The sequence below is a fragment of the Diadema antillarum genome, unplaced genomic scaffold (genome assembly GCF_040938485.1).
Source record: "Diadema antillarum isolate AM-2024a unplaced genomic scaffold, OU_Dant_1.0 seq00000015_RagTag, whole genome shotgun sequence".
Lineage (NCBI taxonomy): Eukaryota > Metazoa > Echinodermata > Echinoidea > Diadematoida > Diadematidae > Diadema > Diadema antillarum.
The window spans coordinates 284,740-310,748 of NW_027271135.1; the positions used below are offsets into that span (position 1 = coordinate 284,740).

Below are 26,009 nucleotides of genomic sequence, written 5' to 3' on the forward strand. Positions count from 1 at the left end.
TCCAGTAAAGAAGGTTCTTAGAAAACATTAAAAAAAGAAGAATATATCCAAGCCTTGCTATCTGTCTCCTTCACAATCATATAAAAGAAAATTATCTTGCAATAGTCTAATGTAAACCCAGGCAAATTAAGTCCCTCTTCAGTCCCCACCAAAGTTGACAATGCAAATGCTATATCAGTTTTTACATGTGATATGTTATAAGAAATATTTCATTAACCTGTGTCATTTCCATGAACTTTCACCTTTTATTTCAATCTTGGTTCCTTTAGTGTGCTCTTCAGACCTTTGTTTGTCTGCTGTTGTTTTGGAGGGGATAGATTTTTTTTTGTTATGATTTTGTTTTGATACATATTTCCCGCATTATTGGTTAAAAAGTGATTTACTAGGCAATCAGGTCTTCAGAGAGAGAGAAAAAAACTGTTTGATCATTGCCAACATAACTCTTCTTAAGTGTCATATCAGATTGTGCCATCGAATTTCACGAATCCTTGCTTTCATTTTCATGATTTTAATGCAGTTCTCTGAATCTAGCCAACATGAAATAAGATCTGTAGGCCTATGCTTCTCATAGTGGCTTTGAAGCCTATGTAGTTATCTTGTAATCAAATCTTATTACTGGTATTAGTTTCACTTTCATTGAAACAATCCCTCTGAAAATGTCTAACATATCAGGCACAGGGGAGGTATTAGGTATCAGTTGAGTGCACACATGGAGGATAGGGGTTAATTCTTGTAGAGAATGTTTACATTCAGTACCAGGTCTGCTAAGTCTTCCTGATACTACAAGTGGCTTCCTGTAAACTTTAAGCCTTCAGCAACTGAAGATTCAGTACATAATGGCCTTTGGTTCCCTGGGAGGTACAGCAATATTACTTTCATTTTGACAACTTTCTAAATGATGCAAGATAGCTCACTGGATGTATATTTTTATCTATTGTAAGTTATGGTTATATGAAAGCCTAGGAAACTTTACTAAGAGAATGGTATGAGTATGTGAAAACAATAAAAATGGTAAAGCATAAATCTGTAGTGTATAAAGCAGATAGTAAAGGTTTCTGGTGTTTTAGGGAGTAATAAGATGGGTGGTTGAAGGCGGTTCAGTTACTAATAGGTTACTAAATATCTCATCGAGTCTGGACAGAAGAAATTAAAAAATTCCCTGATTTTGGGGATTTTTTTTTGCCCATTAAGATCCATGTAACACACAAGTATCTTCTTGATTGTTGGAATCTCTCTGATTTCATTGCGTGAAAGTTGGCAGCAAACATATTTTTGTTTATGAACTATTTGATATTATGGTCTTCTGCCCAGAAATTTATTATTCCTCCTGTAGAGCAGTGGGAGGAGAAAGTTCATTGGACCTGTTTCAATCAACGTACATGAAAAGTACTCAAACCTGATCTGTGTAAACAGATTCACGGCAGTGTTTACATTTGTTCAGCATTGCTGATCTTAGGAAAGGAGTTTGCCTGTTACAACACAAGTTGATCCCTGATACCCTGGGCAGGAAACATTTTATTTCTACACCGGACTTTTTACAGGCAGTTCCGTCTTGACAATGTGCAATGTGCAGAGCAGCTGTGTAGCATGCACCATGCACGCAAATGTCTAGTCTCATTTCTGACAGTCTAAAAACTTGCAGACTTATTTAATGTCTATGCATTTTAAGTTCAATTTGTTGGTTATTTGGACTTAGATATTTCACTATATCATTTTATTTGATTGGAGCATTGTAGAATGTTACTCAAGGTGAAAGATACAGTTGGTTTTCATGTGTTGCCAGATTTTGACTCACAACATGTAGAAACGTGCAGAAATAGCCGTAAGACAAGAGACAGCTATGCTGTGATGTCAGAAAACTGACATTGTGCCTGAAATGAGACTAATATACAGCATGTCTTGGCCATCATTGTTCCATTGTCACTTAGTTTTAATGTTCATTCAAAGTTCGGGTAATGAGAACTAACAGTGAGATTTATTCCACTAGTTGATTGTATGTAAAACCTCCATCTCTGTCACACTTTCCTCTACATAATCCAATATGAAATGTGTAAGACATCATTGATTACGTATTAAGTGATTGCATATATGAATCAAATACTAATAAAAGAATTTGATAATTCAGTGAAATAATAGTAATTTAATAATTTCTCTTGCAGCTCAAATCTTTTACACCTGTAGACAGTTGAGTTTAATCATCATCCTTTGGTATGTGTTTAAAGGAATGATTGTACTCTAACAAGAGGCTCCTACAGTAAACACCTGAGTCAGGTACGTTGTAGGCATGAATGTCACAGGTAGTGAGGTCATACTAAGGTCATGTTTGCTTCTGGTGAGAGAGCGCCCTCACAGGTGGCAGGGAGGCAGTGTGTACCATCGATGGATGGATGGTGAGCTCCACGTTGGTTGTAGAGAGTGTGTGAGTCATGGAGACAAAAATAGATGATGGAGTGTGGCTACTTTGCTATGCACTGGACGTATAGCCTCCCAGCGCTACCCTTTCTCTATTATGACATCTCGTTTGCAGCGAAGGTAGGCTGGCTGTTCGTGATGGATCGGGGATGATTTGGGGGCTGGCTGTAGCTGTGAGAGAAATTATTGCCTAAACGAGTGAGCAGAACTCTTTGCTTCATTCTCCTCATGGAGGAAATTTGATGAGAGGCTGCAGACAAAATGGATGACTCAGTTTGCCACACATTCCACAACATACCTCAGCTTCTACAGGTCTTTGAATGTAGCGGCCAATATCAGCTCTTGGTCTCTATAGGTCTTGGGATGTAGTGGTCAAAGGGATGTAGTGGTCAATGTTAGCTCCAAACAGAGAAAGTGAAAGTGATTCCATGCTCTACTCATTACAGACAAGCAAACGACTCTATAGATACATAGATTCCGCATGTAAAGGCAGTATGTTCAAATTCAAGTTCAAAGTAACATTTATTTCCTTCAGTATTAAATCATTATGATAAGAATTTCATACAATGACAATTTATGTACTGAGGAGCCGTGGTAAACAACAAAAAGCACAGCTTGTATCGCACACACGTAACGATACAATGCATTTACTGCTATAGTGAAAAGTAAAAGCATACTAATTATGAAAACTGGATGTACGTATTGTGCATTTATCAAATATATAGCAAATGAGTAAACTTGTTTGTGTCTAAGGGAAGAATTTTAAAAATAGACATTTTTTTTTTCGTTTTTGGTGAGTATTTAGCAAATAATTTCACAGTTTAAAACAAGTGTGATGAATGCTTTGCTGAAGGCAGGACTTTTTATGCCTCCGCCCAAAGGGTGCCGGAGGCATTATTATGTCTGGGAATATGCTTAAAGATCATTTGATCTTGTATTGTGTCTGTAAATTTCAGAGTTAGAATTCAAATGTGCTCTCAATGGTGCATGAATACTTGTATACACTATATCACACTGCTGCAATTCATGAATATGAGTGTGAATGATTCTAAGAATTTGACAGTGCAGATAAACATGAATATGAAATAGTAGACAGATTGAAAGTTTGTATCATATTTGAGTAAATACTGCAATAATAGCACTAATAATGGCATTATTGTCATGAAGGTCCAAACATGTGACATGCTATAGTCATGAAGTATCTTACCCTTCCCTCTCTGTCCATATAGAACATACTCCATATGACATCATATGCACTCAACCTTTTACCTGTGTGAGCTGGATGTACAAAAAGTGTGTACCTTGTATAAAGTCCATAGTCATTACCGTTTCCCTCAGTCAACTAACTTAATGGCGTCAAGGAAGCAAGCTTGATGTGATGCCTCATTTAAGCTCCAAAATTGATATGAAAATACAATGTACAAGCATTATGAATTATCCAAGTTTTTGTACCAAATATTGCTACTTTGCAACAATTGTACATATCATCCACTGCATGATGTATAAATGCAGGGATACTGTCAAGGACAGCTGGGTATGTCAAACTTTATGACTCACTGCCCTCTGTTGTTTGTCTTCTGACAGTCCATACACCATTGTCTACATGTGGGTCTTAGTGAAGAATTTCACATTGGCTTTGATAGATATTGACTCAAGTGTGTATCCATGATACATGAAGAGATTAAAACTTCTAACTCCCCTGTGTGGTATCAACAATGACGGTCATAGAAAATGAAGGCCTATTTTGCATTATGGTGATGATTTCCTTCAAATGGGAATGGGTTAGTTTGTGTAGTACAATGTGTTTGCATCCATCTTGTCATGATGATGTAAACTAGAAGGTAAACCAGGCTCCCTGGGTGTTGATGTTTAAAGTATTCAAAGATTACAGAAATAGTTTAGATATTTGCAGTGACACCAGTGATAAATGCGTTGTAACCTGTTTATACCACAAATACACAACATTTCAGGCATTGTATGACCGAGTGTAAATTTCAAAAGTCTTGAAGTAATGAAATAGCTAGACACCTCTTCTGATAGAGTTATTTTTTTACAGGGATCATTTTTTTTAATCATTACATTTACAGAATGTGGCAGCAAATGTGGCAACTACTGCATCACTATTTTGCATAAAGTTCAATTATGCAACAAATGTTGAACTGGTTACTGGCAATATTCTGGACCTCACAATTCATACTGATTAAAGTGCTAGTGTTATAGCGCTTAGAGACATTTCATGTGATAATGCACTATATAAATATTGTGAATTATCATAAACATGTGTTTCCATAGTTACACATTATCCAAAGAAATAAGCTGTTTGGTAAATATCAAATGTAACAAAAGCAGATAAAATTTGAGAGAAATTTGAGGGACTTTCCGGAAGAATGCGGTCTATTCTTGTTTTGTGATAATGCAAGCATTGTGTGTTTGTGTGTGCGTGTGTGTGTTTTTTCTCTCTCTCTTTGTTATCAATTTCCTGTGTTAAACCTCACAGGAAATTATGAAGATAGAATCTGCATTTACCAGCAAAGTAAGGTCCGTTTTCCATTAATCGTTCTGTTGACAATGGACACATCCGACCACAATAAGTGATTGGTAAAAAAAAAAATGATTGTGGTATCAATGATGTGTGTGAAATAATGGAACTTCTTTTTTTCTGTTTCACATGTTGATTTTCTGATTTATTACTTAGAAGCTGATTGATTTCTTCCGTATGTCGTGTGTAGGCTTTCGTTCATGTGCTGTGAAGCGTTTCAGCTCTAGACTGAATGTCAGTAGTGTTGTGATTTTCTTCCATTATGTCTGCATGAAATCAGGATGAATTATGAATGAAATTTATACAAAACAAAATATTTCTTGGATGTATATTGTGGCATTAATGATTTAAATTCCGCTGCAGCCATTTTTGAAAGTAAATAAAATCGATAAATCTGGCTTTAAAATCATAATTGCGAAGTGAACATGCTGATAACAGGTCATAAGCAAAGCCGTTACATGTGTAAGGCAAAATAAATGCCTTGTCATGTGTATGTACGCTCTCAACCAATCATTTGATTAGGATCTGCTTTTATTTTGTAATGGCTCTTATCTGGGTGCTCTGATTTCCATTGCCGATATTGTGTTCACTGTATAGTTAATGCTGTATTAATATTGGTATCAGTATCACAACTTATGATGTAATGCATTCCCCTGTGAAAGACATCTAGAATATAATATGCACTGAAGTTCATTCCATGACATAGTGTCGACAGTATCACATTATTGGATAAAAATTGATGAAGCTATAAACAATGAAAAAAGTTACATTTACATGCCGTCAGTTGCCAAGCTCTTTATAGGACATTCAGGATCACTTGCAGAAGAATTTATATGGTGCTTCAAGTGTACAATCATATTGGAAGTATGCAAAGACTAGCAGTCAAGTATTGTGTGTGTTGACTAAACCTGCCATCTCAGAATGATTACAGGCTTGCTCTTGAAAGGGGGGGGGGGGGTATCAAAACTTTGGTTGATATAAAGTGTACCTCACCTTTTAAAAGTGAAAGTTGTGATAGTATTGATAAAGTAGAGATGGACTTTATCTCTGATAACTTTGATGAACTTGAGCCAACCACTCCAAGAGTCTACAGGTAATGGCTGTTTGTTTAGTCAATGCTGCTATACAAAGTACTTGACAACAAATGCTGCTAATAGCTCTACAGAATCTCTACACATCCTTTAATACCAGGAAGTCATGTGAAAGTCACAATGCACAGAGAGACATGTTTACCCATTTTACAGTGTATGTAAATTCCAGATTTTGTAGACATGTGCGTGTACCTGTGTAGAAACACACTTCACACACAGCTACAGCTGTCCTGAGCTGATCTGGCTTATGGGTGAAAAAAAGTTTGATGAACTCTACAGAGGATACCGCCATACACTCATCTATCTTATATTGTGAATGAAGAAATACCATTAGTCAAGCCATTGTCTGTCCATTATGGGAAATAGGAATTTATGAAACTAAATTTGATAGACCCACATTGATGTGATATATTTCTTCCCTTTACTCTTCTCCTCTCTCTCTCTTTCTCTCTCTCTCTCTTTCTCTTGTTTGCTCTCTCTCTGTCTTTCTCTCCTTTTCTCTTTTTCTTTCTCTCTCACCCTGTCTGCCTCCACCTTTCTGTCTTTCTGTGTTTCTTTTAATATGTTTCTTTCTATCTCTTTCTTTTTTATATTTCTTTCTCTAATATCTCCTTAATTTATCTTTTTCTTTCATTTCTTAAATGTGTTTTATCTATTTCTATCTCTTCCTTTCAGATAATAGGAGATATCTCTAAGAGAAGTTAAACAAGATAGGACACAAATTAACCCATCCACGTACGGGCCTCTGTGTAATCTGTAATATCGTGCCTGCCTAGTAAGTTGGCCATGAACTTGGGCGCGATCTTCCCTACGGCGCGATCTACACGCGAAGAGCATTCATACGTCATTGAAAAAACTGCCTGTGTCATTCCCACTAGGCAGGAGGGATGATGCGTGTACACTCGTGCTAATATGCACTTAGTTGACTCAATACAGCACTAGTTTATGTGAATTTTATGAAAAGAAATAATAAATTGTGCAGGAATTATGAAAAAATATTGTTTCTGTGTATTTCATTGATAAATCCTCTTCATTTCAAGCCATCTGTAATCACATCTTACCCACTTGCGAATCGACGTGTCCATAATGTCCTCGAGCCCCCCCAGATAGCTCTGGAACATTCCATTCAATGACGGGGTTTTTATTTTGCAACGTTATCTAATAACTCTCATGTAAGCAAGTTCTTGCTATGGCTAATCTATTTTGTAATGTATCATAATCTATCTATGCTGAGATAGCCTAATTCAAATTTGCAGAGACATATAAAAAGATTTGTTTTACAATCGTGATACGTTCAACTACTCATTTACCCTGTGCTGAAATCCGCATGTCTGCTCCGCACATGTTATCGCTATCGCTCAAACTTCGATCGCGATGGCTTGTGTGTGTACAGGTACACAGTGCTAGTGTGACGTGTGTGGAGAAGCATGGGGCTGATGTGGTGTAGTAAAAAACAAATCGGACGTTCGAAGTCGTACATTCAAGAGCTAAAACAGACAAATAGCGAATTCAAAGTCCACTGAAAAGGTCTTGACATTGTAATGTATGTTCCAAAATCATGTCTGGCTTAGTTTTGAGAGAATTTTCTACACGCACGAGATCAGGAATGAGATCGGTGAACTGGCTAACAACGTGTGTACTGTGAACATGTGACTGGCTTGTGCACATGGCCTAGCTAGGTGATCGTGAGAGTGCGGCAAGAACGCTAGGAATGCACCCGAGATGCGGTGTGTTGCAAATTCTTGGGGTGAAATTAGACTTCCTTGTTCAGCCCGTCTAGTATCTATATTTTTTTTAATAATTCTAATTCTTCATAAAATCACGATAAAAAGACTTCATATATTCATTTCATATTTTAGAAGCGTAATATAAAATATTTTGGGGGTTTTTTCAGTCCAAGAAAAAAAAATAGTTTGAATAAAAAAATAATAATAAATAGTCGTTCTTGACTCAAGTCTAATTTCCTGCGCCTTCTTGCAGTTACCCCGCAGTTGCCCATGGATACGATGCATAAATAATCAGCTGTTTACTGAGTCGTACTAGTGTACCACCCTCTACTGCTCTTGTTCAAATTGAGAGGATTGTTATTTTATCGGCGGCACTTAGTTTTATAACCTCATCCAATAAAAAGACAAATTCAAACATCAAATGGTGTGACAGTTTTTGTCAGAATTCCCTATCAATTTCAACTTGTTGCCAGGATAGTTTTCAGATTTCACTTGCTTCATTATCGAAGCTGTTTGACATTTGAAAGAACTGCTCCATAAGAAATCACCTTTCATTTGTTATTTATTTTCACAAACAAGTATTTTGGTCACTTGAATATTTCTTATTATTATTTCAATGTCATGATATTTCATGATGGTTATGTATTCTGTCTTTACATGGCAAGATGGGATTTTTTTTTCCATCCAGGGTCAAAGAAGAAAGTGACAGGAAGGAAACCAAAAGGATAGGGAGGAAATGAAAAGGATACAATGAAACACCTGATCAGCAGGCTCTTTTTTTTTTATTACAATGGTGAATGCAGTACATCAGAATTTAAGTACAGTTCTAAATAATTTATCAGTTGAAAAATGAGCAAAGAAAATGGATTTCATCGAGTTCTAAATGAAAACTAAATTAGCATCGCCATTATGATTTAGATCTAGAACCTAGTGCTAGTACTACAGAATAGACCTGATGCAAACTTGTTGTCAAGCTTTTGGTTGAGTTTCTTCAGAGACACGAATTTTGGTAGCACAATACCCGAGTGAATAAGAAAAAGGGAAAAAAAATGAATACACAACTGTAATGCAGGTCTCTAGACCACTCCCGTGCACGAGCGAGCATCAGCCCCCGTTTCTTCAGTGTCACTCTCGTCATTGGCCTAGGCTAGGCTACTCGTGTCGTAGTTTTACTCGCCATCATCAATGTCATACATGGTTACACAAAATAAATTACATCTTGCCATCACCTCAACCACAGCAAAACCCTGAATATCACTCCCATCATAGTCACTCTCAGCTCACAAAACGTATCAGCAAACGATACAGACATCGCAGACCTAGCTAACTAGCTCTAAACATAGTTGTAACTACGCCACGTTAGACATTAGTTGTACACAAAAATGAAACGGAGGTGAAAAACTAGTAATGAATACACGAAGATCATCAACGATGGCATATTACCGTAGAAAAAATACACAGAACATCTTGCACCCAAAAAAAAAAATTGAGGTAAAAAACTACGATGAGAAAAACTAGGGTGAAAACACGATGCTTGGAAGACGAACGATGAAGACACTACGGCAAAAATGCTTACACGGAAAACAAACGAGTGGGTACCACACAAACTACGATGTTTTCGCACATACGTAGATAAGCTACATCGTGTTCAATCAAAAAACTCAACAAACACTAGGACAAAAACTCACCTCTAAATTGTTGCAAACGAGAAAATCACTTAGAAAAAATGAACAAAACACTCTCAGAAGTACGATTGTACTCTGAGAATGAAAGATATAGAATGATACGAAAGCAAAAGAGAGAAAAGAGAGAGAGAAATGGACGGGAAACCTAGAGAATTTACCCACACTCACTAACGTAAATGGAATTCAACACACACACCCCCGTGCCAGCCCCAGCGCGCATAGCAGTACACGTACACACACAAGGAGATATCGTCAAGCACTCTATGAGGAGATCGATATCACGATACCGCATGTAAGAAATCACTGCAGTTGCTGGGGCAACAAAGATACATGCGCGCTGTAAACATGAATATTGATTAGTTTCTCAGCAGGCTCGAACCCCTGGCAGGTGTTTTGGCCAATAAGAGACATTCTAAAATATGTTTCTTTGCATAAATTATTTTTCTGAGTCCCAGTAAGGATCTCTGTGATTGGCTAAAATTATTCTACAGCTCCTGGCCAAGCCTGAGGTCCTAGGACGCCCTCTTTTGGTCATAAATAATAAAAACCACGTTTTTTGTGGGAGTTGACGGGGATGGGTTAAAATAGTCTCAGTATGATGGTAGTCGAAGTGATGATAGTTGTTCATATTTAAAAAGAGAAACCTTTTTTATTTCAAACATGATAGGAAACCATGTGTATATCCTATGTCTTTTCTCAGATCACCTGAGCCTCAGAGTGTACAAGTGAAACAATGACCCAAAGTTTTCTTTTTCTAACCCCATGCTGAATTTCCTATAAAATGCAAGCCAAGATATCCAGGGCATGAACTTACAAGTGGATGGAAGTATCATCTTCCTACAGCAACCCTCATCGAAATCTTTGTTCTCCTACAGCCTAGATTCAATATTCTCTCACTGTATGTAACTGTTTGAGCTTATTGACAGTGAAATAAATCACTGATAATATAATTATGCATTTTAACAGTGAAAGTATTGTTCAACCTGTATGTTTCATAGTCAATATATATTTTTTTTTCATTTCCCAACCAGCGTGATGACTTTTGTTTATTAATGCTGAAGATATTTTAAAGGGATATATGCCTCCAAACCTGTTATCATGTTGAAATGCTGTCAAGGAACATACAACATGTAGACATCAATTTCATGTCCCATTCTTTGAAGAAGAGCTTGATTATTGGAAGTTTTGATAATTCTACAAATAAGATACTGAAACTGATTGCCTGCTGCAAACTTGTTGCCATGACAGTGACCGTTATTGTCTGTGGTGATTGTTAGTACTTTAGAATTAAAATAGTCTGTGAGCTTGAAATGTAGACTATCTGAACTGTGACTCTATGCTACTTATGACATCATGTGGGCAGGAGCCAAAAAAGGGTCATCACAAGGTCACCTTGACAACTTTCCATGTTAAAGGCCTCATGCCGGAATTAGGTCATTGACATATGATGGCACGAGAGGCTTTTAAATTGATAAACAAAATAGATATCCTCAGTCTTTTCTTTTTCTTCATAAAGAAATATCTTTCTGTATTGCTGAAATGATATTTGATTAGACCCTGTGACATGTGCAATGTTGAGATACTATTAGCCACCTGTTGAAACACAAAAGAAGAAGCATTTGAGACACTTGGTAAAAGAGGATTCATGAAGTTGAGTTGTATAGTCATCAACCACAGAACCAGTCAGCTCTCCTGGATTATATGCACAGCAGAATCCTGATTCTTTGTGAATGAAGCAAACTAGACAGACTGCCTCTGTGTGCTATCAGAAATAGTCCAACCATTTTGGTGCAAAGTTCATGGATAGTTGGTAGATAGATAGATAGATAGATAGACGGATGGATGGATGGATGGATAGATAGATAGATAGATGGATGGATGGATGGATGGATGGATGGATGGATGGATAGATAGATAGATAGATGGATGGATGGATGGATAGATAAATAGGTGGATGGATAGATAGATAGATAGATAGATAGATAGATAGATAGGTAGATAGATAGATAGATTAATAGATACGTGTAGATAGATGAAGGATAGGAAGGAAGATAGATGGATTGACTGATAAATACTGTCTATGCTGTTATTTCACAAGGTTTTTATTTTTGCAAATTTTGCGAGTCAGTTGCTATTTCAGAAATTCAAATCACACAAAAATATTAACTGATCCTGACGTCTTGAATGTGACGTGCACATTCACATATCATGCATTTCTCCGTTCATTACTGTACTAAAAAATTGCAAATTTAACCACTCAAGTAATTGTTGGGAAGTATCGATTTGCTAGAAATTTTACTCGCTAAATATATAGCTCATACAGTAGATAAATCAATACATGCAGGCAGAATGGTTGACTAATCATGAAGAAAAGCAGCTAGATAAGATTAGATGGATAGATGTCGAGATAGGTAGCTGGTATGATTTATGGATGGACTGAAGAATGAAAGAGTGAATTGATGGCCAATGAGAACGGGAGAGTGATAGATGAATAGACACACAGAGCTCAGTGTGTAGGATAGAGTACAAAATGGCAGTTACTACACCTACTCTACAGTGAGCGTCTAGTCAGACATGGCAAGTTTATTTGTACCATTTTCAAGGGGGTGGATACATGCTCTGGTGCCGACTGTAAGCACATTTCTGACTTGTCATTTTCTTTCATGAGCAGCCACTTTATTACAAAGTTTGGAATAGTGCGTGAGAAATATTTACAACCAAGCAGGGGAAGTGATTGCCATGTGAACGGATGAGTCATAGTTAATGGGTCAAATCTTTTGGATGTTATTTGTAAAATTTCCTGTAGTACAGGAAGATTTCAGTCATAGGATTGGACTACGCTTTCCTGCTGCGATGCACAGGTTCTTGAGGCCTTGCATTATAAACCTCCCCCCCATAACTATCCATACATTTGTATATACAAGAGTAACAGTTAATTGCAAGTTTGCTTCGATTAGTGTTAGCCAGTGAGTTAAGGTTCATATTAGTGGAAAAAAAAAAACAGGTGAAACCCTGTGTATTACAGAATTTCTGTTCATACAAAAGAAATACCTCACATAATAGACACACTTGCCCCCAAACCAACACATATCACTTGTCATGCTCAGCAGTATCTTTGGCAATTTGTCACCAAGATTTGAAGTTCAAGGGATAAGGAGGCCAGCCAGCTTCCGGGCATTGTGTCATGGTTGCTATGGCGATAGTGAGGCAGAGGTTTGTGGCCAAGAAATCAATGTGTGATTTCATTAGGAAGGGAGTGTGTTTGTGGTGAGGTTGATGTCCAGATGAATGACACTAATGAGTCAGGCTTTAAACCTAATGATGTTTTCAGAATACTGTATACGCTGTTATTTTTGCGTACAGATATTTTCGCGAAGGAGGAGGTCATAGACATTTTCGCGAACTGATACTGATGCTAACGTAAATGCGCTATTACCCTAGCACATGGAGACATTTTGCATGTTGTTAGATTCGCGATCCAACTGAGATGCACGAAATTCGCAAAAATTAAACCCACGCGAAAATAACAGCTTATATATAGCATGAATGGGGGGATACTGTATCTATGTGTTCTCTAGGAACCTGGAGAATAGGAAAACTGAGGCAGACACATGCCAATAAGTAGCGAGGAATGAATGCATGTAGACTGTTAAATCTCCAAGATAAATTAACTTTAGCTAGACATTAAGACATTGTTTATATCTCACTGTATACCTACCTTGTTTAATCATATCTGCATACGTCATGATACTAATTGAAAGATTTGACAACTGACTCTTTCATCCACGTCAGTGAGTTAAGTCCTTTTGCCTCTTACCGTTTTCTCCTTCTCTCAGTGTGATGTCAAACCTCAGCTGTGGACTAGTCTTAGTCCAAGGCAAGCATCATTTCTCATTGCTCCAAATGAATTGTGAAATTCATTTGATTTCAGCATGAAAACAATATATGCCCAATGCCCCAAAATATCAGAGCCTTAGTAATAATGAATCCCCAAGATATTTTGTTAAAGCCATGAAGTTGTCTGTTTTGAATGATCATAAGTATGTAAAACTGAATGAAATGCCAGCATTGCAAGGTGCAAGAAAATGAAATGCTATGTGGGTGCAAAAAAAAAAAAAAAAAAAATCTATTGCAAGATTTGGAAATGAAAATCCCTCATGAATAAGATTAGAGCCATGCATCAAAACATTCTTGAAAGATTGTATGTAAAACTGAATAAACTGCCAGCGTTTCAGGCGTAAATTGGACATCCATGATGATCCAAGAAATAAACTAAAATTGATGTCTGTTATAAGGAATTGGATCTGGAGAATCTCTCAAGAATAAGATTAGAAGCATGTATCAAAATGAAATGTTTTCATGAAGTAAGGAGAAGGAAGGAAAACAGCAGTGGTCTCGGCAAAACTAAAGATATCTCAGTTTGATGTTCCTTAAGCTTGCCAATGTTTTTGCAAGCAGCAGCTTACAACCACTATCCAAACAAGTCAGGTATCATAATTCATATTTTAAACATGTCATCTATATGACATATTACAGCAATCAAGGTTTGACGATTCCGTCTTACACTCTGATTTGTTTGTCTTGCAGTCAATATACTTGACAGCAGTTTGATGATTGCTCAGAGTTATAAATAGTTTCAATGGAGCGATAGATTTGTATGAAGCGTACCCAAAGCCTTATTATGTGTCAACCAAATCTGTAATCAGTTGCTCTAGTTGAGTCCAAGTAAAAATATGATGCTCATATAGTGAAAGGTCACAAGTGTGATGATATACAATTTCACACGAGGTGAAAAATGAAATGATGCAAAGTGTTGCTGAAGAGAGCCTCCCCAGCTTCTACTCAAACTAAAACCATTCACTATTTGTTTTATATAACCCCCAGTGCTAATGGGTGTGGTCCAATCAGAGGGAGTAATGTTCTGTGTGTGGATGGTGATGCTTTTTGTGTACTATCCAAAGCTCCTTGATAGCATTACATGTTTGATATCGAGTGCCCATGGGTATTTTTAATGTACAATGTATTTCCTGTGTTTAGCAGTCCATCAGGCAAATGACAGGAGGCTACATAAATAGAAACTTTGATAAAACATTGCATACAACTTGTATTTTCTGGTGTATCACACTCACCCCATTATTGACTGCAATCTTCTGATTTGCTTTATTTTGTTTTATTGATTTGATAACAAAAACGGAGAGTTGGGACTCTTCACACTTTCCATTCCATCTGAAGGTCTTGTTTTCATTATATTCAGGGTTAGTTAAGTATTTTTCATGTTAGTGAGTGTTTGTTGTGAGGATGCAATACAATGCTTGGGAACTTGTTGGAAATTTGACAGTAACTTTCCTTCCCCCCCCCCCCTCTGCCTCTGGAATAAAAACAGATCTATACAAAAACAAAAGTATTAATTGCTATACATCATGTAGGCCTACCACCTAATGTGCTCAGAACATCACATTTGTACTTCAACCACCAAATTGATATGAAATGAGGATGATCTCAAGGTGGAAACTGTTTTGTTGACTCCAGGTTTCTTGTTCTTCTAGTAAAAAAAAGAAAAAAAAAAGAATTGATTTCATGCACTGGTAAATACAGTAGGCCTATTCCAATTGGAAAACTTTCATAGTAATAGTGTTGGATAGGTCCTGTTTTCTTTGATGAGTTTTGCTCAGTAAGAATGTACTGTGCTATCAACACTCAGAGATGTAAAAGATTTGGGCATTACAAAGTTATTCTGTTAATAGATGTATTAAATTGCCCTGAGATCAAGGTCAGCCAGCCTGCCAAGTTGTTACTATCATGGATGCCCATTTTGTGGCGTAGTTGATTCTCAGACATTCAAGGGGAACTATGATCACATGTAGGCCTACATTGCTCCTGGCATGATGTCAACTGTTGTTAGAATTCGGTGTTACAGTATATTCTTTTATAGGGTATCATTTCAGTCCTCTGAAGATTCTTGCTTGTTTCACCCTCCTAAATAATCTGTCTCCAAGGAGACATATTAGTATCTCTGCAGCCTATAGTGTCAAGTAATCATAAGAGTCTGGATTGCAGACTAAGGAAGTCATAACTTGACCCCATTGTGAGGTCAACGTGGACAGAGCTGATGAATGGTCCCTGGTCTAATCAGCCCCTTTGCTTCTCTGGACCAAGTCACTGAGCTCAGACACTATTGTTTATATTTGGGACTAAACATGTTTACATAACTGTCTTTCAGCAAGCAGCTGTGTAATTGATGAGGTATTTAAAGGGAATGTGGAGACTGGGTTATAAGGGAATCTTCTTTGTCCTCCTTGTTCTATGTATGAAGACTACCAGAATATATAGATCTACAAAGTATGATTACTATTATGATGTTATGTCCTCCAATGTTTATTCATTCTTTTTATATAATCTATAGATAATATTGTATTGAATACATGCTGTGTTTATAAATGATAGCTATATCAGAAGAATAATTGATAATGATAAGAGTAATGATTTTTAAAATGATATTTATCATTATTTTGTCATCATCATCATCTTCAATGTTATTATGATCATTACTGATATTTTGATTCTGTTGTTCCTATGTACAGTGTGGGATCTTCTTCATTTGCACTCCAAGGGTGCATGTTGTCCCTTGGAAGTCAGCATCCGGGATGAGCTTCTTCTAATCTCTTTCCATTTCTCAACCCAAACATAAAACACAGAAGCTATACTGTAAAACCACAAACATTTATGTCATGAAATTTTTTTTTTTTTTTTTTTTTTGCATTGGAGCTGACAACCTTTTGTTGTGGCAAGAAACTTTTGGAGACCTTTGCTCTGTGCAAAATTCATGAACGTTTCATGCACCAAAAAATTTCTGATTTTACAGTATGCTATTCCTGTCTGTGGCCATTGCTCCAAGATGCGCATCTAGTGACGAAATTATTCATAAAATGTGTTTAGAAAATGTTAATATTTATTGTGAGTGTTTAGAAAATGTTAATATTCATTGTGAGTGTTTAGAAAATGTTAATATTTATTGTGAGTGTTTAGAAAATGTTAATATTTATTGTGAGTGTTTAGAAAATGTTAATATTTATTGTTGGTTTTGTTGTTCTTTGCCAGGTTTCAAGGGACTGTTTCACCGCAAACGAGAAAGTGATTCTGGTCATGCCGATGTGCCCTCCACTGGGGGCGAGGGTCAAAGGTCACAGCTATCATCCTCAGCCAGTGACCTGCACCCTGTATCGTACGCTGGTAGCTTACAAGACCTCCCTGAGAGACCCAGTGCATTCAACCGAGTTCTACAGCAGATTAGGACCAGGCCAGTCATGTGAGTCCAACAAGTTCATGCTGAGGAAGTTCATGCTCCAGCTCTTTAACCTGTTAAGAACAAGCTGATTTTGCTATGACATGCATTTCTCACAGACACCTGTCTGAGAATACCCGGGTCAAGTCTTCAACGGGTTAGTGATTACTGTATATATAGGCTGTTACTTTCGCAGGGGTTTAATTTTCACGAATTTTGCTAATCACTGTTGGACCACGAATTTATCAACACGCGAAAATTGTCACCATGCGCTGGGTAATAGTGCATAATGTTAGCATTGGTGTCCATTCACCAAAATAACATCTTGCGAAAATGTCCGTAGTCTCCTCATTTGCGAAAATAACAGCTTACACAGTATAAGCAAGAAAGCCACAGTATGGGAAAAATTTAAGCAAAATAGGTCATCAATTCAAGTTATGGACTAAAAAAAAAGCATGAAATAGGCATACCTTTCTCAGGCGAGTATCAATGCACTGTTATTGGATGTCTTTTGGTCTGCGCAATCTGTCACATGCATTTTTGCAGAAAAAAAATTGAATAAACCATGGACTAAATTTAAACCACCTTCATAAATACTGGGCACAGTATCTATATATAGTGTGCTGTCTTGTGCAACAACAAGGTTGTTTAGGAGACTAAAATGGTTATTATCCGTAAGGGATTAAATGACATTCATCGCTAATCATATACTTGTTATCTGCTTCTACCCAGAGCACAGTGCATAATGTATCTCAAGTCTGAGGCATCATGTCCCTGGTATCCATGACAACCAATGTGTCCATGACAACCTATGTATCCATGACAACTAAAGTATCCAAGATGACCAATGTAAATGCAGAAGTATGAGACACTTGAATGTTACATCATGCCTTATCTTGTTTGAAGATCAATTGTACGCCCTGTATTGTCACAGTAGCATGCCCCCCATGCTTTCAGGGTATGTGCATGTACCTGTAACTTATATAAGATGCACTTTTACGCTTAATATATTTATATGTTGTATTCAGGGAGGATCAATGACTGTTAGTGTAGTGTGCTGTATTTATAGCACACTTGATATATCTGATGATGAGCAAGAAGCACAAGGTTTTCTGAACATTGTTTATGTCCTTGATTGAAGACTAGGTGTGTCCACCTGAGAGTCTATTTTTCTAGGAAGAGTGCACAGTCCATCCTAGCTGGGTGTTGTGAGGGAGGATGGATAGAGTCTTCTGGTGGGGGTGTGATTCACCTGTCTGCTTGCAGTCAAGTCAACAACTTTACCATGCAGTATTAACCCTTCGAGGACGGACTGATTTTGCTATAACGCGCATTTCCCACAGACACCTGCCCGAGTATTCTTAGGACTCGTCTTCAAGGGGTTAAAACATTTTCACCTGCTGGAGAATCAAAGCAGGGAGGTGATCAAAGTGAGTGATGTTTTTAAACATTGAGGACTTTTTTTGGCTAGTTTGTCATGGATGATCCTTCTGTCCGACCTTGATTTCTGGTGTTTGCCTTTCAACTGTGTTATTTGTCACACCTGCATCAAATAGCTGCTGTTCAACAGTGTTTGAAATTCTTTGAAGAATGACTCACTAAGCAAGCAAACAGATACTGCTGTTGACTATTGTGTCTAGATTGTAAGCTGAATGTGATTGAACTTCGATGGAAACAAAATGATGAAAATTGTAAGAAGAAAACTTACCAAGTGGACTCAGAGGAAGGAAGTGAGGAGAAATCTAAATGATGTGCTGGAGTGTCTTAGTCTGTCTTGCAGGAGAAAACATTCGATAAGACCCTAGTGTGTCTTGGAGAGAGTCTGTGAGTGTAGACTAGAGAACCCAGGGCTTCAGCCAGCCGTGATGGAAATATCACACCGGGAACATCCCACAAAACATTTGTTGAGATCATTCTCTGCGATCTACATTTGTTTACCTCCGAGCTGAAAGCATTGAAGCCTCGTTAAGAAAAAAAAAAAAGGCGAAGGAAAAAAAAAGGTAATGAATACTTGTGAGTAGGACAGAAACATTTCCTCCTGAACACTGTCCTTGACTAATTGAAAGATCAGACCGCATTCAGGCCTGGCCGTTGTGTGAAGAGACCCACGCGTGGTGTGTTCGTGTACTTACAGTCAGAATCTATGCATCACTTCACCACAACACAAGAGTTTGGAATCACAGAATTAGCCTAGCAAAACCAAAGCAAATGGCAGTGTCAATTCAACGATTTTGTAAACAAGCCGTGTGATGTATGTGGTGAATACGATCAATGATAAGTAGTAGATATGAAGTGCATGCTTCTTGGTGTCAAGTTACTCGCAGTGTGATAGCAAGGAAACAAGTCGTTGTTCTGTGTGGTAGAGAATGTTACCGGTTTCATTTTGAAGTCATGTGAAACGGACTGTTTAGAAGATTGGATCCTTTGTTTTTATTCATTCTCTTTTCCCACAATGGTAAAATGTGCAATTTGATGAATCCTGGCTTGTTTCATCTTTATGCCAATGAGTTTGTTGGATTGGTGTGGTGAACTGAAGAGTCGTCATAGAAAACATTGCGACTGGACAATCTTGGAGGAGTAGATTTCTAATTATCAAAACACACATTTTTCTCGCACAACCAGGAAATCTTTGGTGATATACTGTGGAGTTCTGTGTGACATCGCTCATTACCAAGTGCGGAGGGTTGTTTGGTTTTATGCAGGTAGAAAACCTATACTTCTGTTCTTCGTGATGGATCATATGAGACAGGGGAACCCGTAGACTCTCACCGTAGTCCCACTGCTTCATAACTGTGTATGTGACATTTCATACTGTTGCTCAAGCTGTTTGTAGGAAGCATATATTTCATATGGCCCGAATCTTGAGTGTTGGAGGATTGTATGAAAGCTAGCTGTTTACACCGTGCTAATATTAGTGGCTGTGCTGCACTTCAGAACTTCAGACCTTCTTGATTGAATTCCCAATCAATCCCCATTGTCTTAGCGTCCCAAGGCCGTTCGGTTCAACCCATGAAAGTTTATCAATAAACTTTAGAGCCTTAAAGGGAAGAAGAGAAAAGTGAAGGAGCTACCCATACCTGAGTCAATATGAACTGTGTTTTAACCAGAGGGGGAACATGTCTGGTGAAATGACATGGTGGAGATATACTCTAATGACCTTCCATATATTGTATATTTGGGAGGTACTGTAGATTGAGTGATAAAGAGAGATGGAACTAAAACTGTGAGGTATGACTATGACATGGATACCACATTTGTTATCACACCTTTCATGGAGACATAGCGTGATGCCTGTTGGAGCCTGGAAACTTGCCACTTCATCCAATTCTCTGTTGACTGTGCTTGGGAGTAGAGTTCAAGTGGAGTTACCAAAGTCATCACTGAGTTAATTATTAGGAGCACAGTCAATGATAAAGAGATATTGGAGTCGGCCAACTTTTTTTTTTTTCACTGTGAAGCCGGAATTGTTCTCGCAAATTTCCTGTGTGTGATAGATCCCATCCTTTTGCCTGCACTGTACATCGCTGGATATTTCCGGCAGACTTCAGCAATGTGGACAGGAACTGTAATAGGCGATTAGCAAATGTGTTGGTCTCAGCTCAGCATTCTTACGCTACTTTTGTTTTCTTTTACGAATCACTTGAAACGCATCTTGCCGAGAGTCGCTCATCCCACCACAGATATCTGGTGTCTGAATGAAGTCTTTCAATTACTTTTGAAACCATATTGGAGAGATACAGCTTCTTGGTTCGCTTGCAAAGCAGTTGTGCTTACGGTTTTTATATTGCTTGCTGTGTGGATTCTTTTCTTTTCTGAGGACTTTTTATCACATTGGAATTTTATACATGTGATGTGTGATCGTCTGTTCTAAACTCGGTCTCACAGTTCCTACAATAGATGTCTTCTTGCATGTAGTGATGAGAAACAGAGTTACGACATGGATGTTTTTTCTCTATCTTGGAAGTGGTGCTCTAGCATTCTCAATTTCACAGTCTCATTAATTCGCACTCCATGAATAAAAACTGCATGGACAGATCACAAACAATGGCAGTCACTGACTCGAGTGAGGAGAGGGATGTTGTTGCTATGACAACAGATAAGAAGCTGGATGCTTCATCCTCCCTGCCCGCATCGCTGACAAGGCGTGGCCAGCAAGAGAACAGATCACAAACAATGGCAGTCACTGACTCGAGTGAGAAGAGGGATGTTGTTGCTATGACGACAGATAAGAAGCTAGATGCTTCATCCTCCCTGCCCGCATCACTGACAAGGCGTGGCCAGCAAGGGAAGAGGGTGGAGCGTAAGAACTCGTTGCCCATGGCTTTTGTCTCCTCTCTCCTCTCCTACAGGAAGAAACCACAGGAAGGTAAAGGGAGTCAGAAAGGGACGGCAGCACGAACCAAATCAGATGGCAGCGACACGGAAGGGGCGCCCTCTTTGTCCACGATGGGCGGTATGAAGGAGGAGAAAACAAAACGATTGTCTGGTGGGATGAAACTAAAGGAAGAGGACAGTCGGCCCGTCATGGATGACACGGAGTCTGTGGGACTTGGGCGAGAGGTGAGTATGGTCTACGTCTGTATGTCCAAATGTCATGTCCTGAAAGCAACCAGACAATAATATGTGGAAAGGTTTGTCTGTTGATCACTGAATATGTGAAGGAATTCTGCATAGAGGCTTAGAGTGTGGCAGAAAATTATTCCAGATAAATTTTTACAAACGATGAGATCAAGTTCTTATCATCATTTCAAGCAAATTTGATTTGTACACCAACATCCCTTGGGGATGAATAAGGTGCTTTTTTACTAAAATGGCCTTTGAAATATCAAATGCGGAGAATCAGATGTTCAGATTATTTTGTTATTGTTGGTGTCTTCTAGAGTGACTAGTAGAGAATTTATATTTTTTTAATAAAGTTTTCACCAAAGCATCAATTGTAAATTTGTTTATTTACGAGTTGGAATATGTACCTCTATTGCATCACTGATGAAGCAGAATAGACTATTTACCTGTGTGCGATGCCTTTTCCGCACGAAAGCACATGAGAGAACAGATTTCAGCATATTTCACATTTTTGTTTGGAGTAAGCATAAGTGCACCGAAGCATCTCTGTTTCCTTGGAAGCCTTAAAGGATAGTGACTTATCGTTTTGTTTAATAATAATAATAATAATAATAATAATAGTGGATACTTGTATAGCGCACAGGTCTACTTTTCAGTGCTCATGGCGCTTCAAAAATGAAAAGATATCATATATTTACATGCATATACATATTCAATCATTTCAACAAAGAAGAAAATGGTAAACAAAAACAAATATATACCAAATAAAGAATACAACATATACCAATTAAAAATACAATATTGATCCAATATTAATGGCATACAGCAATTACAGTCCTCAGTATGAAAGGAACAGATAAGTTTTAAGTTTGGATTTGAATGACTCTGTAGATGACAGTTCCCTTAACTGAAGAGGTAAGGGAAGGGATATTTATTCTCACTAGCGTTCTACCGCGGGATCCCGCAAATTTGCGGTAGGACGATTTGCCGAACGCGTAATACGCGCTGAACGTTTTTTTCTATGCGCAGCGGCAGGGGGAAAAAAATCGTGCGGAGGAACGCGGTAGGACGCTGATCGTCCTGCCGCGGTAGGACGGGCATGATTCATTCTTCGTGTGCACGCAACTACGGGCAGATACTGAAGTGGTGCACGCACACCCTTTCCCCGTCGATCGGATCATCTCTGTGGCACAACCTTTCTAACGTTTGATGCATGCACGATACACTCGTTACATGTATCATGTTGTAGTGTATTTGAACGGCTCGTGTGTTTCACGCGGGGTTAGTAACGGTGCGTTTCAATTTTTGAGTTCTCACGATCGTATTAATAAACATTATACACTTTCTTTCGATCTCAACATAAGCAAAACTGCGTTTGACTTGTTTGCACTTTACGAATTCTTTGAGCTCTGTCACAGCACGATCATGACAAAGTTTTGTCAAATTCTTTCGAAATCATGCTCAGCAAAACTGCGTGTGATTTGTCTGACTACAAATATACAATCTAGCAAATTCTTTGGGCTCTCTCCAGCACGATCATGACATTTTTTATCTAATTTTATCTTTTTAAAGTTTTTGTTCGATCTCACTTTCAGGAAAATTGCGAGTAATTTTTTTTCTTTGAGTTTGTACAGTACGATCATGACATGTGAAGCAATCTATCACACACTTTCTCATACTAACAAGCTAGTAGTAAAGTTGGGCAAGCGTTTTGGAACAAGGAAAAAAAAATGCTTGACCGAATCGGGCAAGCAAATTATTTTGAAGGCATCCTTTTCCCCCACATTTTCCCTGAGCTCCAATATCAATAAACCCATAAAAATCGAGCATACGGAAGCCCTAAACTAACGACTGTCTAGCGCTGTTACGCAGTTTCAACAACTTTCTAACACTTACTTTTCGATGAAACACGAACACTCGAGAGATCGCTATGATCGGAAGTACGAGTAGTTATACAATGTACATTTGTACTTGAATATTCCAATGCAATTTGTGTGTGAATAGTATTCCGTAGTGACAAAGCCCAATATTTTGGCAGTAAAAGTAACCACCAGCAGAGAACTGGCGTTTTCTGCTCGCCGTAAGCTGTTTGCAGGTGAGTATAGGTGACCCCCCTCGTAAACAGCCATACAGTAACTGTTTGTGCACCACGTGTCTGTAGAGCACGCAGCGAATTCGGAGAAACAAAACAGAACGCAGTCACGTAGACAAAGTTGTGAACACCAACTTGACCAAGAAGGAAATAAAACATGAAAAATCCCACGATGGCAAGGTGCCAGACTTGGGGGAAGGGTGGGGCGGTAGAATAGAGAGCATTCAACAAAGGAAACCGCGCGCACTGGTGCATTCCTGGAGGTTATAAGCAGTCTGGGGCCTGGGGGACCCGGGATGGACAGGTAAGGAAAGCAAATCGAAGACCGAGGGCGAAGACCAAGGATGTCAAACATTTAATACGATTCGTTATCACAGGCTATTTTTTCTTTTTCCTCTCATTTCTTATCTGTCTGATCTTTCATTTATCGGTAAAAAGAAAAAAAAAACATTAATTGATGTCAGGATTCAAATACTAGTAACTTGTTTTTTTGTGTGCCTTATTTTCTTTTCTACTGAATTATATCTTACCTCAATTATCACCACTGATCAGGGAAAAAACAACAGTAACTGTTCGTTTCTCACAGTTCACAATCCGAAGTTTTTTGTTTTTGTTTTTGTTTTGTTTTTTTAATAAAGAAAAAAAAATGAAAGAGAGAAAAAAAAAGTTTCGGTTTTCCGAAGGTTCGCTTAACAAAATATGGAAAAAGAAGAAGAAAAGTTAAGTAATTTTGAAGATTTGTTGATTCGAAAGCGAAACACAATGTGTAATTCTGAAGATTCCGCAATCCCGAAACTAATAGGCCATAAGTTTCGTACCACGCAGACCTATACATGAGAGTTCGTTCTAAGATTAACAAACTTTTTCTCAGATTTACAAACCCTGGGGATATGCCACAGTAATATTCGTATTAACGAATCCTTATATTTTCTTTAACAAACATCTGGAGATTTTGCGTGTTTCAGATTCGAAATAACGGGGTCATCCTACAAGACCGACACCCACGACTCATACAGCCCACGAGTTCGACATTGAAAACAGGTCCATGAGTCATACAGGTCACGAGTCATAGAGCCCACGAGTTCGACGCTGGGCAAATGAAGTTCATGAGTTCGACACTCGGTAAAAACGGCTCACGAGTTCGACATAAATAAAAACAGTCCACGAGTTCGATGGATATACAACACGGGATTTAATGTGTCGGTCTCGTTAGGCCTTTTTTTGCTCACGTTAAATGGGTTATTCAAATACCGGTTTTGATTGATTGGCTAAACACAGTCACGTGATGGAGGCACATTGGTTATGTTCGCCCATGGGCAGAACATTTTTGTAATGCTCTCCCATGGGAAAACATTTTCACGTAAGAAATGACAAACGATACCAAACGATTGTACGATCATATTTTTCACGCAATCGATAGGATATAAATTTGCCTATTCCGTACAATGTGAAAATTAAAGCAGATGACCGATAATTGTAATGCGTACGAAAGTGTGATAATTTGACTAACCCATATAGGCCTAATCTAACAGATAATGACTTTCGTTGTCGGGAACATGTACCAAACATTCCACCATCAGGGTTTGAAACACTATTTCGGGAGGCTGTAAGTTCCTCGACTTCGTCTCGGGACTTATAACCTCCCTCAATAGCATTCCAAACCCTTCGGATGGAACATTCGGTATTTTCCCTCCCCGCCAGTGGACATCATCTATGTCGAACTCAGGGCTGTATGACTCGTGAGGTGTATGACTCCTGGACTGTATATTATGTAAATATGACTCGTGGGTGTCGGTATCGTGACGTACATGCACCCGAAATAACGAAACATCAGAATTTCCTTTCAACGGAATAATGTATACCGTGCCTGAAAAAATCAACCATTCTAAACCAAAAGATACTATACTTATTTGTTACGATTATATCTCCACGTTTTCCATACCTCCTTGTAAGATATCACTCACTGCCATATGAATACTCCTCGATAAAAAGTAAACTATGTCGAACCATATATGTTAACTTATCTTGCCTCAAGGATTTTGTCTTTTCTTGATTATCCCTAATAACCAGAAGGTTCGATAATAAAAAAGAAATAAATATATAAAAAAATGAGAGGAAGAAAGGATCGAAGGTTCGTTCATTTGATAACGAAAATTGATTCGGTATACTGCAAGTTCGTTTATCAGAAAAAGTTTCGTACGACGTGATTCATTCTCTGATCAACGAATCTTATTTCATTTCCAGAGAAACGAACCTTCGGAATAATGCCACAAGTGCAATGGGATAAACGAACCTTGTTGATTATTTTCGGATTGACAAACTTCTATATAGTCGGCAGAGGGAATCTGCGTGTATCGGATTTGCAATAACGAACCATCGGCATAACGAACCTCCTTCTTCTTCTTTTTTTTTTTTTGTCGGAAATTGAACACCACGCCTAGAAATCATCGATAGTGTCGAATAAGAATGAAACTGATTTCTTATACCTCAAAGATTATTCTTTTCTGAACTTTCTCCCAATGCCCGAATAAAAAGGGTGGTTTTAGAGCGTGTTGCTCTGAAAGTGCTTTATTCCAAAGGTTCGTGAATCCGAAAATGATGAATGATATGGCCTATTA

General features: G+C 38.1%; 1 protein-coding gene across 1 annotated transcript in view; it reads left to right on the forward strand.

Annotated features, from left to right (window-relative positions):
- LOC139725093 (transmembrane and coiled-coil domains protein 2-like) overlaps positions 1-26,009 on the forward strand; it is a 142,256-nt gene that overhangs the window by 86,147 nt on the left and 30,100 nt on the right. Inside the window, exons 3-4 of the mRNA XM_071636181.1 lie at positions 16,553-16,760; positions 21,086-21,296. Of these exons, the coding sequence (XP_071492282.1) occupies positions 16,553-16,760; positions 21,086-21,296 (419 nt within the window). The remainder of the gene's footprint in view (positions 1-16,552; positions 16,761-21,085; positions 21,297-26,009) is intronic.